Below are 16,088 nucleotides of genomic sequence, written 5' to 3'. Positions count from 1 at the left end.
GGAATTTGATGTTAAAAATTTGGACTTTGAGAAAACTTATAAGCCCACTTTGACAGTAACATGGCCTCTCCCTAGTTTTAGGCTAACCTTCTTATGCCTAAAATTGGTGAGGTCTCACAGAAACAAACAACTGAACTATGTCCACTTAAATGACTTTTATTAAATTTAGAATTTGCTTTATGACGCACCAACATCAATGGGCGTCAATGGTATAGGAAAGGCCTAGGAGTGGGAAGGAAGCGGCTGTTGCCTTAATTAAGGTACAACCCCAGTATTTTCCTGGTATGAAAATGGGAAACCACGGAAAACCATTTTCAGTGCTGCCAACAGTGGGGTTGGAACCTACTATCTCTCAGATGCAAGCTTGCAGCTGCTCGCTCCTAACTGCATGGCCAACTCATCCCATATTTAAATTACTGGCTCATTACTAGGTTGTTTCTGAGTGCCACCTAGGGTCTTGGATTGTGTTTAATTTAGTTGAGAATTACTTCTGTCTTAAGGTTGGCACATAAAGGGCTAGAATCTTGTGTTTCTATGTTTCCACTATTGTCTGGTTATGCACAGCAGCCAGCTCTTCCCTATAATTACTGTGAGCTTGATCCTTATATATCTATCAATCTGGATCTGGGACTGCGATATAAAGTGAGGTTCTCCTCCCAAGGAACAATGGACGAGGCTGGGGCAGTGATAAGGTAGACAGCGATCTGCCTAAAATGTAAAGTGTAGTGACAGGAAGATACCAGCGTTCCCCTCTAGCATGTAACAGTTTGGGTGTGCTGCGACTATCTTCATTTTAATATAGGGTTTTCTCAATTTTAGTTAGGTTAAATTATGTAGGTTTCTAGGTTGTCTATGGACATGGTGTAAACCCCTTATGGGGACTATGTAAATTGAAGGACATATGAGTGTGTACCCTCATTCTCCTTATTCACTTTGCTTTCTGGAGGCTAAATTTTCTAACTCTAAATTTCTATCCTGCGTTTTGGAATTTAACTTCTTTCTGCTCTGAGTCACCTTGTAGTGTGGCTGAGTCACTGGACCTTGTGCCCTACTATGTTTTATGACAAGTCATATCACGGTATTGTTTGAGAAGTTCAGCATCCCATTTCATTTTGTTCTCGGCCTTTTGATTAACTTTCGTTTTTCCATTTCTTGGCTGAGCTTCGGTTCTTGCATTTCTGGATCTTTCGATCTGCAAATTCTGTGTGGCTTTCTTTAAGCTGATTACCTTTTAAGTATCATAAGAGGTGTTCTGATATGAGCTCTTAGGAGGTACAACCATTGAAATGGAAAATTGTGGTTCAGGGTTCGAGACTTTCCTGAAATGTAACCTTTGAAGATGAGGGTTTGTTTCCCCTCTTGGTAACTTTGTTTTTCAAAGCTCTAGCTTCTTTCTCTACTTTAAACAAAGTAGGGTTTAATACTCCCTCCAAAGGTGAACTTCATTCTCTCTCTTTAACCAAAGATATTTATAAGACCTACTGATCCTGTGAAGATTAAGTCTTGTATGGTATAATGGGAGCTGTTTCTCCCATGACTATTAAGTGCTAAAGCTTTCACTATTGTAATTACCTACTGTTATTGAGGGGATATATTATATTGTTGTTGTTGTTTTGTTGAAAAGAGTACAGTGAAGAGAAAGGAAAAGATAGCTTTGAAAATATCTAAATTTAAAATTTTCTTGGTGTGCTTTAGTCTCACCACTTGTATCCCTCTGGACCACGGAAATCCTGTAACACCTACGAAAACTATACGTCATCGCTTGGGAGAAAAAGGATCCAACTGGGTACTTATGCTGAGCCCAAAATTGAAAATCATGCGGCTTAGCCACCTTGGGGATTTCTGGCAATTTTTTTTTATTTTTCCTGTTGATTCTGAGGGCTACAACTTTTCTGGTACCAAGTTTTATGTTTGTAGTGTGCCTAGAAGTGTCTTATTAATTCATGTCTATTTCCATTTTTATACTTTTGTACAGATTGCTTCACATCCAGTTCCATTTATTAGCATCCTTAATATCTCGAAAATTTATTTCAACATATTCTTGGGGTTTGATGTTAAAACTTAACTTGAACTTTTTGGAAACTCAGAAACCTGTGAAAACTATACATCATTGCTATGGAAAAATATATCCACATATCCACTTGCGTTCTTTTGTTGAGCCCCAGTTTTGAAACATTCCGCCAGGCCTGGCCCCTTCGGGGAATTTTGGGGATTTTAGATTTTTCTAGGAATCCTATGGGTGTCAACTTCCCTGGTACCAATCTTTAAGTTTGTAGGATGCATAGAAGTTCCTCATTATTTCATGTCTATATTCATTTTTGTAGTTTTGTACAGATCTCTTCTCATTGAGTTCAATTTATTAGTATTCTTAAACTGTGACTGGCAGTAGGAAATGGGGCCTACTAATGTAATGAAGGATCCTAAGTTTGACTGTTATTGGCAGTAGGCAACGGAGCCTGCCATGATAATGTATACACCCTAATTCGATTACGATTAACAGCAGGCAAGGGGGTCTGCCATTAGAAAGAAAACACCCCAATTCGATTGTGACTGATAGCAGGCAAGGGGGTCTGCCATTATAATGAAAATTTCTCAACTGCATTGTGACTGATGGTAGGAAAGGGGGCCTGCCTAACTTTAAAACAAGATCAACACACTGAATAGTTGCAGTAGTTCAAAAAGAGAGAACAGCGAGCCATGATGACTTGATATTGCCAACCTTAACAGTATACCAATGACGAATACATAGAATACTATGCACTGCATGCTCTAAGACACCCCTCTGTAATTACCTAACTCATTTATGCCCAGAAATTTTATTTATTTAAGATTTTGATAATATTTTCAAATTTGAATACTTGGTTAAGGATAAACATAAATAACTCAAAATTAGATAATAATAAAGTTCCATGTGTTCAAAATTACATGTTGCAAAAATGCAACACTGGGCAGATTCAGAACCTCAATTGAAGTTCATGAATGGAATATAAAATTTACTGTTTACATGCAATCTACTATTAGTAAAAGTGACATTTTTGGTGTTGATGAAAAATGTCTGTGTGAAGATTTTCCCAAGCAATGAAGATGTATATTCACGAATAAATACAAACAATACCAACATTTTTTTGAAAGGAAGTGTCATTTTTACTGTCCCTTCTCGAAGTGAAATTCTTTAAAACATTTATTGTGAAGAGCTACCCTCCATTTCACACATCCATTGTTAGTATTTGACTTACAAAAGGAACACCACGTTCTCTTGCACTGAGCTTCAGGCAAGTGTCTGATGTTATTGAAAGGAAGCTCAGTCCACACTCTAGAACTGGTAGGAGTAGCAACTGGACCATGTCTTGCTCTGGGTGTTCCATGCGTGTGAAGTAATGTCAATGCTATGCAATGTCGAAATTCTAGGAGATCCATAGAACTAACTCCAGTAGATTTTGTTGAAATCCTCTGCAAAATCCAGGCATTCTGGATTGACATATCAATACCCCAAAGAAATATGGGCAGCCACCACTTCTTGGAGCATATGTTTACTCTGTAAGTACTAATGTTCTGTCCATTCTGTCAATTCTACCCATGTTCTCATATGGTTTTATAAGTAAAGGCTGAGGAATCGTGATTTTCTTCTTTTTATTGAAGGAATATCTTATTGCTGTTCCTACTCGATAAACACCATCACAGTTGGATACCTTGCTGTCTCATCTCATGTCAAACGTTCCCCATTTTTCTTTCTTGATAAGAGAGGACACTTGTCAGTTCTTTTACTTCTAATAGTTCCTCTGATGCCAATGCCAAGGTTTGTGAATTCTTCAACTAGTTTTAGGCTGATGAAGTAATTGTCAGCAAACATAAGGTGTGGACATACATTCCCAGCTATGTCCCTTGGAAGACTTTCAGTGAATTTTAGAAATACACTACCACCTAAACCAAACTTTTCCTTGTAACAGTTCTCAGGCCCTTTTGCTCCTTGATATATATCAGAATCAATCAGATATCCCAGGGGTTTACTGAGGCATCAAACTTTATACCCAAAACAGATGGGTTTGCCTTTTAATGCTGCTTCAAAATGTGGCGCCTGTAATAGGGAATCATGGCTTTATCACAGCTAGATTCCTTTTGCCAAATTGTGTACTCTATAAACGAGGTTCTAGGTGAATCTAGGTATGGCCTGAGCTTTGATGTTTTGTCCCTTCTGTCTAGAAACATTGTCATTCAAATGCAGAGAACACATAACCTCCTCAAACCAATTGCGTCTCATATAATTAATCACAGTCTCATTTCTTGTGTCGGGCCATTCATCCCAATACATGCTCCTTCGAGGTATAGGTATGTAATTACTCAGAATTGAAACACTCTTTGAGTTCCTCAATGGAAAGCTGAAAGTTTGTCTTTCCCTTCTGAACAGCATACTTTACACTTTCCTTTACAATAATCTCAAGAAGTTTGTCTGTAAAATATACCTGGAACATTTGGAGCGGAGTATATGGCTGATCAATAAACTGGGGTCTATAAATTAGAGGTTCATTTTGTAGAACTTTATTTCTTATGCAATTCTGATGTGGAAAGTCCTCGTTATGCCATTTCTGATAATTGCTTGTAGTCACAACTCTCTTTTTTTCTTTGTGGTTACATGATCAAAGTAAGAGATTTATTAGAATTAGCCGAAGCATGCATTGTAGGCATTTCCCTGTCATTGTTATTATTATTATTATTATTATTATTATTATTATTATTTTTTTGCTAGTTGCTTTGCGTCGCACCGACACAGATAGGTCTTATGGCGATGATGGAATAGGAAAGGCCTAAGAATTGGAAGGAAGCGGCCGTGGCCTTAATTAAGATGCAGCCCCAGCATTTGCATGGTGTGAGAATGGGAAACCATGGAAAACCATCTTCAGGGCTGCCAACAGTGGGATTCAAACCCACTATCTCCCAGATGCAAGCTCACAGCCGCGCGCCTCTAACCACACGGCCAACTCGCCTGGTGACCATTATTTACCTTCCCACTCATGGCACTTGAATTACTGTACGACAATTTGAACACACTATCCTTGCACTCGCACCTATAACAACAGCCTTATCTGCACCTCTAAGACAGTTTCATTCTCTGCAGCTAGCTGTCCCAGTAAGATTATCACATGTCCCAACAAAGTCTATGTCACCGCTCTCTTCATTGTATCTTCATTTACGTCAGGTGGAGCAATGAACATATTAATGCTATGAGCCTTGTCAACATCTTCATTTTCTTCCAACAGGAAGAGAATTTCATGGACACTCAAGTTTTTGTAAAATAAAAAATGATATACTGTAGTTTAAAATAGGTATCGTATCTGCCCAGTGTTGTAAAAATGCAACACTCATGTTCTAAGCCAATTTGTGAGCAGAATAATACAAATACAAATCTCAAAAGCTGCATACATGTTAACTGAAGTTTTGTTATACACTATTAGTGATCTTAAATGAATTATGTACATTTATAAGGTGATAACTTACCATTTTTTTGGCTTACTACCTTCCATCTTCATAGAAACCTGTTTACAACAGTCCACTGCCACTTCGATTGTTACATTGGATTCCCAATTCACTGCCTGCGATGTTGAATCAACATTCAAATTGTATTTAGACTGGATAACCCTGTTATTCTTTATTATATTAATGGCTACATGCTGTTAAATGGACAGAAGACAAATGTTGTGAAAATGCAACACTGGGCATACATGGACCAATATAGCTTTCCCATAATTTTATAATTGTATCCAGTGTTCAGGTTAGGCTAAACGCAAGCATACATAAGTCAGGCAAGTTAGTATATGGACTGCATGCACTGACCATGGAAGTTCCTCTGAAAGCCTGGGAGCACCTTCCTAGTTATGAGTCTCAAGAACATGACAAAAGTAATGAGACATGGATGGGAAAATCCACAGTTCTTTCCCTCTTTAAAGTTTGAACGAAGCATAAACATAACTGTCTATACCTCTCATAGCATTTTTCAATTACCTGACGCATGCTGAAAATCCGATCCTGACAGCCCCTCTGTAATCTGAAACCACACTGGTTTTCATCAAACTTACTCTCAACCACTGATCCCACCCTCCTTAAAAAAATCCCAGCAAACACTTTTTTTTTTTAAACGTGCTATTTATTCGGGACGTTGACCTAAGAAGATCTTTTGCCCCTACTCTGCACCATATGTTGTGAACCTGCGTGTATTTTGGAAATGGCGGAAGTGTAAAGTGTTGAATGTGAGGAAAGGAACATTAAGGATGACACAAACACCCAGTCCCCAGGCCAGGGATATTAATCATTTGCAATTAAAAACCCCTGACCCGGCCGGGAATCAAACCCGGGGCCGCCGGATGACAAGCAGACGCGTTGCTCCCTACACCGCAGGGCCGGACAGTAAACACCTTACCTGGTATACTGATCAATGAGATACTTCGATAGTTGTCGCAATACTTCCTGTTCTGTTGCTTATATATACAGTAGGTGCAATTACTGCTTTTGTCCAATCAGAAGGTACCTTACTAACACTCCATGCTAATCTTATTATTCTATGAAGCCATTTCATCCCTATCTTTCCATTATATTCCACTATTTCAGGTCTTCTATTTCTGCTGCTTTATGACAATGGAGTTCCTCAAGCGTGATTTCCCCAACAACATTGTCCTCCTACCCATGAGCTTGGTTGTTTGCAACGTTACCAGGAAGATTTCCTTTTACACTGAAAATATTTTCAAAATAATCCCTCTACCTCTCCACTGATTCTCTGGGATCTATTATGAGTTCACCTGATTTGGCCAAAACACTATTAATTTAATTTTTCTCTCCCTTTCTATGATTCCTTATTACTGCCCAGAAAGGTTTCACTGCTGCTTGACCTAGCCTTTTCCAGGTTATTACCAAAATCTTCCCACAACTTCTTCTTGGATTCAACAACTATTTGTTTCGCTCTGTTTCTTTCATCGATGTAAAGTTCTCTGTCTGCATCAGTCCTTGTTTGGAGCCATTTCTGATAAGCCTTCTTTTTACGTTTACAAGCTGCTCTCACTCCACCAAGATATTTACTTTTTGCCTTGTTTGCATACAGTTGTTCGTAGGCATTTCTTTGCTGTTTCTACTACAGCATCTCTGTATGCCACCCATTCTCTTGCTATATTCTGAACCTCCTTGCTGTCCACTGTTTGGAACTTTTCACTGATCATATCCATGTGCTTCTGTCTAATTTCCTCGTCCTGGAAATTTTCTACCCTTATTCGTCTCCAGACAGATTTAACTTTCTCTATCCTAAGCCTAGAAATACTTAGTTCACTACAGATCAGTATCATTGAAAAATCCCTGGAAAACAGATTTCCTAAATTCAAAGTGAGTTAAAATATAGTCTATTATGGATCTAGTGCCCCAACCCTCCCTTGTGTAGTAGTGCTTGAAGAATGTATTCATAACTGCTAATCGTATACCAGCACAGAAGTCCAGCAAATGCTTCCCATTCCCATTAGCTTCCATATCTTCCCCACATTTACCAGTCACCATTTTGTATCTTTCTGTTCTATTTCCAACTCTTGCATAGAAATCGCCCATTAGCACTATCTTATCCTTGCTGTTGACCCTGACTACAATGTCAATCACTGCTTCATAAAACTTGTCAACTTCATTCTCATCTGCACCCTCACATGGTGAACACACTGAGAGAGTTCTCATCCTAATTCCTCCAACTGCCAAATCTAGCCACATCATTTGCTCATATATGTGCCTAATATAAACTATGTTGCATGCAATAGAATTCCTGAGGTCCCTTGGTCGAAAAAATGTTCACCATCGGAATGTTGGTCGGCAGGGTAGGAGAGGTGGTGGTATACAATTTATAACTGCTAGATCGTGTGCCAAAATCCTGGATTCAATTCCAAACCTTTCTGCAGTGTTCATATGGAGTGAGAGCATATGATGCTGTTGATGGTGATTGTTTTGTCGGATGGAGATGTTAACCTTCGAGCAGACACCTTGGTGCTATTCATCAGATGTAGGCTATGTGTTTGCACCAGGTTTCACCCTCTCCCTCCCTACCATCACATATCACGTCATGCACTCCTCTGGCGATGCTGACGTCAGGAAGGGTATCCAGTCATAAAAACACACTATGAAGATTCAACTCGCTTCCTACCCAACTCTGTAGAGAAACTGTAGGTGTGTAATGTATACTATATTTTTGGTCTCAATTTGATTTTAGCACAAAACTTACCTTTCTTTTACTTCAAATGGGTCATAATCTTTGGGCAGTTTTTGCAGCATATCAGTGGCCATCCGCCCCACAACAGTCTCGCGAGTCTCCCCACCAGCACCAGAAGATTCCTTAGGCTGGATTGACAGGATCTGATCCAGGGTCTTCTTTGTTACATTTGACTGATACCTAAAATTACAAATGTTCGAGGAGTAAATGAAACAGCACACTTAGGAATGTTTCTGGGCTCAACATCCTGCTCAGTTAGGTGGTATTTTAAGATTCTTGAATATGCCAGCCTCATGTCATTAGATTCTAATGAATCTAGAAAAACTCTTGCAAACAAAATTTCCCAATTTCTCTGAAAACCATGCAAGCTTTTAGTTGGACGTGAAACCAGTAACATTTCTCATAGACCTACAAGCACTGTCCCCCTCTTAGGAAACTTTTGTGACCTGATATGGACCAAAGTAACTTTCACTGCCTAGCTCTAGAGTGAGAATTAATCGAAGGGGATTCTCCAAGTGGTAAAATTGTTTCCCGGGTTGAAGAGAGTAATCTTCTGTTTTCCTGTCAATGAAAATGATTTTCTCTCTCTCTCTTGCCATGTTCAGATTTTATATTCACACCTGGTATTACCAGGGCCTGTGAAGGTATCAAGCCAGTAACCACAGTACCATCTACATGTTTATGTTCACTTTCCACCTTCTATTATCATAGTCACCAGCAAAATTACTTCTTGTTGGGTAAAGTTCTGGGCAGTGTCAGAAGGAGTGGAGAGTGGTGGATCTGGGAAAATTTTAACTTTTGGCAGTTGTATTTAAATAGAAAATGTTTGCTCAGAAGGTCGTATATAAAAAGGACAAGTTTAACATGTTCCATACAAATGCTTTAATGTAACTAAACTTTAAATATAGGGTTGAATCTTTATGTACAGAGCTTGTTTTGCTACTGATTCTGCTTTTCTAATTTGTTTCACACCTACACCTTTAGTCCTTAGTTCTGTAATCGACTTTCATGTCGTACGTACGAATACAGAGCAGGTTTCTTTTCACACAGTTTTCTGTCGACTCCCCTTGATTTTCCTATCTGAACATACTGTGCAGTCCTTTCTGTTGCTTTTCTCATTGGAATAAATAAAATATGGTTTCCTGTTCAGCCCTTCACACGAGTCACGTATTGATTGACGACCTTGCTTTGCTGGTCCTCGCACAGACTTTCTCTCAGCTGATAGTTCTTCCACCAATTTTCTCCTAACTTCTTCAGAAATATCCGAGGAAAATGTAATATCACTGTCAGAATTCTCATCTGCATCAATAATGTCTGAATTGCTCATAAAGATTCGTTTATGTTTGCTATGGTAGATGCCATGATCCTCGATGAGTACGCAGAATAATGTATAAACAGAAAGACTTAGTTGTTTCTTGCTTGTTTTGATTTATATTGAGATATTTCATTAACTCCTTTGTGAAGTTAACACAACCACCGATATTGCGCAATGAAGCATATAATTGGCGTAATATGATTGTAAATCACATATCGGTTCAGCCCGACATTTGACCTCCGAGAAAAATATAACGTGGGGGCTGGCCCACCAGCTGACCAGTAAAAGTTAAAATCTGAAGTCAGAATGACATGTTTATAAGTAACTTTTTCACCTAAAATGTGTTTCTTTTTATATTAGTTAATTGAAGGTGATATCTGCTCTACCTTGTCAATGTACCCCCACTGATTTAATCCATTTTCAATATACAGTAGAACCTTGTTAACTCAAAATCAGTTAATTCAAAATCTCACCTAATTCGAAGAAGCTCTCGTTCCCGGAAACATAAAGTATGGCTTTGCGTTATTTGAATTGTTTAATTTGAAATATGGATAATTCGTAATTCGAAGAACAATGTCAGTCCCATTACCAAAATTCACACTTTTAATTCAAAACTGCCTTTACATTTTTAAAAAACAGTATTTTACGGAGTAATTTAAATTCAAAATTTATCCGTGTCATGATAGAATGCATCTCCTGGAATCTGCAGGGATAGCTTTCCACAATTTCACTCACTTTGGTGTGTTTACAGTGCGCTTCATATTTGCTAAGTTTGAGTGAAATTGTAATTCTTTTGTATTCAGCATTTTAAGTAATGCCACAATATCACGTAGCAGGTAGTGTGCGAGAAGCGGAATCCGCGAACAGTGGCGATGCTGACAGTTGGCGAAGAAGCTTGGCTCATATAATCAGTATTCTCTTTGTAATCAGTTCCTACACTCCGGATAATATTGTCAATGCCGATGTAATTGCATTTTTCTTTTTAACGCCGAAGCCAAACGGACTTATGGATTTAAAGGAGAAATGTGCCAGGTCATAAAAATCGTACAAGGGTACTGTGTTTTGTGTTGCAATGCAGACGGTAACAAGACACTTCCTCCCCTCGTCATAGGAAAGTTCGAAAAGCCATGATGTTTTAAAGGCGTCAGGCACTTTCCGTGCAAGTTCAAGGCATCTAAAAATGCAAACAATAAAGCACTTGCACAGGGGACCCAGCATAATTTGTCCTCGACTTTGAATCGTGCATTTTTTTTCCATTGTGTGAGGTTAAGTTTGCCAGTGATTTATCCAAAGTGCATTTGAATAATGTAAATGCACTTTGTTGAATACATTTTGGATATAGATTTTTTCCATGGCATTTGAAAGGTTTAAACTCTGAATCAAGGTGACTGTATGCGTTAATGGCTCTTAGAATACTTTATAACATGGGAAGGTTGGGCATTTCTGAATATGGTATTACGAGAGTAGTGCCGTGGTGGGAAATCATACTGCAAGGATAGCGAAAGACTCCCTCATCATAGGATAAGCCATGATGTTTTAAGGGCATCGGGTACTTTCCGTGCAAATACAAGGCATCTAAAATGCATACAGTACAGTAATCCAATAAACAAAACACTTGCACCGGGGACCCAGCATAGATTTTTCCTCGTCTTTGAATCATGCTTTTTTTATTTAATTATGTGAGGTTATGTTTGCCAGTGACTTATCAAAGTGCATTATTTGAATACTATAAATGCACTTTCTTGGATACATTTTGGAAAAAGTTTTTGTTTTCCATGGCATTTTGAAAGGTTTAAAGTGCGAGTCAAGGTTAATTGCGTGCAGTAACGGGTCTTATAATATTTTGTGATTTGCAATTCTGAATTAGGAGTTGGCAGTTAATTCAAAATCACGTAATTTGAAGTCCGATTTATGTGTCCCAACGACTTTGAATTAACAAGGTTTTATTGTATATCCAGGCCATGAAGAGATCTTTCAATGATTCAAATTGCATTGTGGAACTCCCTTCCAGTTCTGAGAATACAGAATTTGAATATTTTCTGATTGCTTCACAAGACCAGCACACAACATATTACAGTAAATAATATATAAATTATTTCAAGGTCCACCTATTCAATACAATGACGTTTTATTGTGATTTAATCACATGTCAAATAGTCAAATGGTACTAGTTTCGGCATCTATGTGCCATCATCAGCCTTGAGTACAAATTAAAACAAGATATATATTTCTAAAACATCTAAAACACATTTTAACTCATTATAAAATAACATACAATTAATGTGGTGATACATGAAATACGATAAAATTATGACACAATTGGTGTGATATAAAATTCTTAAAATTCCAGCTGTTCGTTACATAATTCAGTCTATGCATAGAGTAGGAGTGTAAAAAAGATTATTGTCAGCTGTATTTCACTGTATTTAGAGATTGACAGTTACTTTGGATTATAATTACATCTTGATGTTTAAATTGAAGTGGGAATTCATCTCTAATTACATCACGATCTTATATGATCAAAGTAAACTTCCCTGGAACCACCTAACATCTAAAGGAACAAATGCCATTCACATAGACAGCATACAACTGCAAATTCACTTAAGGTTGTATAAGATCATTAAACAATTCTTTTGGATCAAGATTATTCCTATAAAACTAATTGACAAATCTTATAACATTTTAAAAGTCACACAACAATAAAATTATGTCTTTAAGATAAAACTTTTTGTCTAAAATCTATCTAAGTCTAACATTTTATTAACGAAACTCATCTGGTGAACATCTTTTAAATTGTTTAAAAAATAAAAAATAACAGTAGAAAGACATCACGAGCAAAGAAGCTGAAAGCAACAAGGTATTGGTATTAATTTTATATTTATTTTTATTGTCTATAGGATAATATTGTTCATGAACAAACTTGTTGATGAAACACTTTCTAATGTGATATTGTATTTAAAATGTTCTCGTACGTTCCATAATGGCTTGTTGGTATATTTTTATTTCTGCTGTGAAATTGTTTGGTATTACTCCTAGCCTCTTGAGAACTACTTGTTGTTCTGTTTGCACTTCTTGTATTATATGAGTGCAAAGTTTACTCTCCGCAAAGTCTTGTCTACAAATACAAAAATGGTGACTTTGGTGGGCACAAAGTTGACTTTGCCTCAAAGACTTGTTCCTGAAGATGATTGTGAGTAAATTCAGTGGCCTTTTCAATACGAGGTGAACGGCTTAAGAAAGGAGGGAGGATTGTTAATTGGAATGCTTGAGTTTCAAATTATAAGTATGTTCCTGTTTCTAATCAGCAGTAAGATTACATTATGGTATTCTAAACTCAATAATATGAGAACAATTCAAACCAGGTAGTTCTACAAGCAATACAGAAAGTGAAATGGAACTCACGTTATGTCGGCGTTGGGGTGGAGTCCATACACTTGTGGTGGGTCAACAGTTGGTAAGTCGTCAATTGCACTTAAGTAGTCATTTAAATTCTTGAAGCGCATTATTTTATAGCCGGTATAAAACTGGAATGTATCACTGAACATATTCTCAGAGAACCAGACTTTAGCAAATGTATTCAGCAGTCTTTTGTCAAAGTCGTCTGTTACTCTTCCACCATATTGTATTTCTCCAAGCATGTACCTAGAAATAAAAGCATAAAAATATAACATCATACCTGGCATAATGTAAAAGTACATTATACTCACATCTCATTACCTTGGTATTGTACATAATGTAGACCAGAGACACAATTCAGGAAGTTTGGATATGCTGATGAATTGGCAAAAGCAGCAGAATACAAACACTTTGAGATGACTTAAAAAATTCTTAACGCAGGATCTAGTCATTGTAGGACAATATTTTTCATCTCAGTAATGTATCAGCCGACCATAAACTGGAATTTTTATTGAGGGAGGTCATCTAATCTATGACAAACATCCCAAGTACCCTGGGGTTGTCCCTGACAAAACATTGTCCTTTAAACAGCTCATAATGAAGACCATAGGTCTGTAGCCTCGAATAACGATGTTCCAAAAAGAGTCCTTTTCTGATCAACACATCTCGTAGACACTTGTTTTTGAGGTGTCCCTCCTGGTATCTTCCCTTCTGCCATCATCTTCTCTATGGCTTCCTTCCTTTCTTCTTGATGTATGGATGGAATATCTTAACACATGTGACAGGCCTCAAGAATTCTTGTAGATTCTCAGCCGACAGTAAGTGATGGGCTATGAGAATTGTCGTTTTAATGCACCTCATGTTTTGTTGATCACTGTTACAGTCTAGTAACAAGATTATAAGTTTCAAACTGTGCGTTTATAGGATACAGAGTATAAGGTAGCTATTGCTGCATCTTTCTTTCTTTCCTTCTTTCTTTTTTTCTTTAATCCTTCATGTAATTAACAAAATAAAACTAGAAATGTAGGGCTTCAGTGTGGCATATGGCTGTCAATCTGGTGCAGTGCATGCAGTTACTGATGGGTACCGATATTTATGATGAGTTATGTGCAGACCAGTTATCAGATGTTCTGAATAACAGTGAATTCTAATTATGTAAATGATACAGAAAGTGACCTTGGTCCTTCTACATCAAATTGTGGGCAACAGTCTCATGTGTTGGAATACAACAGTGACTCAGATACAGTTAATGAAGACATAAACATAGGTTATGTACTAGGCATAGATACTCTAAGGCCAAGGGTGCTGATTTGGAATGTATCACAATGTACAGAAATATTACGCAACCTGATGAGTGCATGTTCCAAGTCTGAAGTCAATATGTGATGCTCTCCAGAATACTATATGTTAAGTCAGAAAAATCTCATTTTTGGTTCAATTTATATGTGATAGTAGGTAAATTTGCAATCATTTTCATGAAAACCAGAAGTCTCTAGTTTAAAAACCAATCACTTTATGAAACTTTGAAGTTGTTAGACAGAATTTACTGAATTTTGAGAAAATCAATTTGAAAATAGGGTTCAGTACACTGAAAATATACTAAGGATTTAAGAAAATCTGACTGTTGGATATTTTAAAAGATTGTTCTTAAACTACAAACGGTCAGTATCCAATTAAGGATTTATCACTAATCTGTCTTGTATCCTGTAGTAACAAAACTGAATTATTGCTCATTTTTCTGGATTGTTCTTGATAATGTATATCGTCGTTGCTGGGACAAAACCTCCTATGTGAAATATTTTAACTTAGACCTTTGGCCGGTAAGGTTCTGTCATTTAAGGTGCAATATTGTGTGACAGTTGTCTAGGCATTCTCGCTCTTCATAATGTATGTGCTGTGGGTTAGTATATCTCCAAAAATATTATCACATAGGAGGTTTCGTCCCGGCAACGACGATATCTTTTCCTTTTGTGCAAACAATTGGTCTCACTACTTGACCCAGGTTCTGTGGCATTAATGTCACCTGGCCATGGGGACTACAAAACCCTTGTTTCTGCTGTACATTACTCTCAAATGTTGTCAAACAGATATTTTGTCCTTTCTGTAGTCATGCCTTTTACTTTCAACTTGTTATGTAGGTTCCAATGTACAGAAATATTAATTTGTAGAACACAGTTGTCAGCTCAATGAACAGGCTCCTGTGCAGGCACTCCACCTTGGTTTCCTGGAGAGCATTACATATCTTGAGTACCTTTCGTGTTACAGTAGTTCAAAATTACAGTTCATAGATTTTTTGTTGACACGTAATGACCCTGGGCATATCTTTTTCACAGTAAAATGACTGAAAATGAGCAGTGAACATATGTTGCAAGATGCATATATACTAACAGCTCACCAGTTTCTTTTCCGATGATGACAGGTTTGTTAAGTTTTGACTGAGGTGTGCTATCTTTGATAACCAAGGCAACATCCATCAGAGAAGAACTACGCGTGGTGCAGTACTTCCCTTTCACAAAACCAAAAGCCCAGTCACAAGAAAATTTCATGTGACCCACTGGCAGAAAAGAAAATATTTCTTCATATAAACCTGACATAATTCTCCACATGATGTTATTTTTAATTTGTACAATGCAGTTGTCAGCTCTATGACTGGGCTCCTGGCTATAATTACAACTGTGCGTTCAACAAGATAGTTTAACAGTAGAAAGACATCACGAGCAAAGAAGCTGAAAGCAACAAGGTAGGTGGGACTAGAATAAAACGTCGAAGAGGTAGGGTGGCTAAGACACATACATGTGTGTCACTTGCTCTAAAACAAATGTGCATTAAATGTGATCCATTCCTCCGGAACCGCTCTTTATGGACAGAAAGATGGGAGGAACAAGAACAGGAACACAAAATAGGACAAATATAAATATAAAAACAGCTCTCTCAGAGAGAGAGAGAGAGAGAGAGAGAGAGAGAGAGAGAGAGAGAGAGGAGGGGGGGAGCCAAGACAAACATGAAAACACCAAAGTACAAGGACAATTTCATACAGTGCAATCTTCAAATAGATAGGCTCTCTCCTCGTCAATTCCAATTCACCCACATCTATTGTCCTTGTAATTTCTATTATCCATGTCAGCTTTTCATTCCTATATCAAGTTTCCTATG

The 16,088-nt window shown here is 37.6% G+C and overlaps 1 protein-coding gene across 1 annotated transcript in view; it reads right to left on the bottom strand.

Moving 5' to 3' along the window:
• LOC136877673 (dynein axonemal heavy chain 8) overlaps positions 1-16,088 on the bottom strand; it is a 353,345-nt gene that overhangs the window by 41,710 nt on the left and 295,547 nt on the right. Inside the window, exons 25-26 of the mRNA XM_068228699.1 lie at positions 12,942-13,181; positions 8,237-8,404 (exon numbers count right to left, since the gene is read on the bottom strand). Of these exons, the coding sequence (XP_068084800.1) occupies positions 8,237-8,404; positions 12,942-13,181 (408 nt within the window). The remainder of the gene's footprint in view (positions 1-8,236; positions 8,405-12,941; positions 13,182-16,088) is intronic.

Source organism: Anabrus simplex, chromosome 7, assembly GCF_040414725.1.
Source record: "Anabrus simplex isolate iqAnaSimp1 chromosome 7, ASM4041472v1, whole genome shotgun sequence".
NCBI classification, from domain to species: Eukaryota; Metazoa; Arthropoda; class Insecta; order Orthoptera; family Tettigoniidae; genus Anabrus; species Anabrus simplex.
This window is presented reverse-complemented; position numbering and strand designations above follow the sequence as displayed.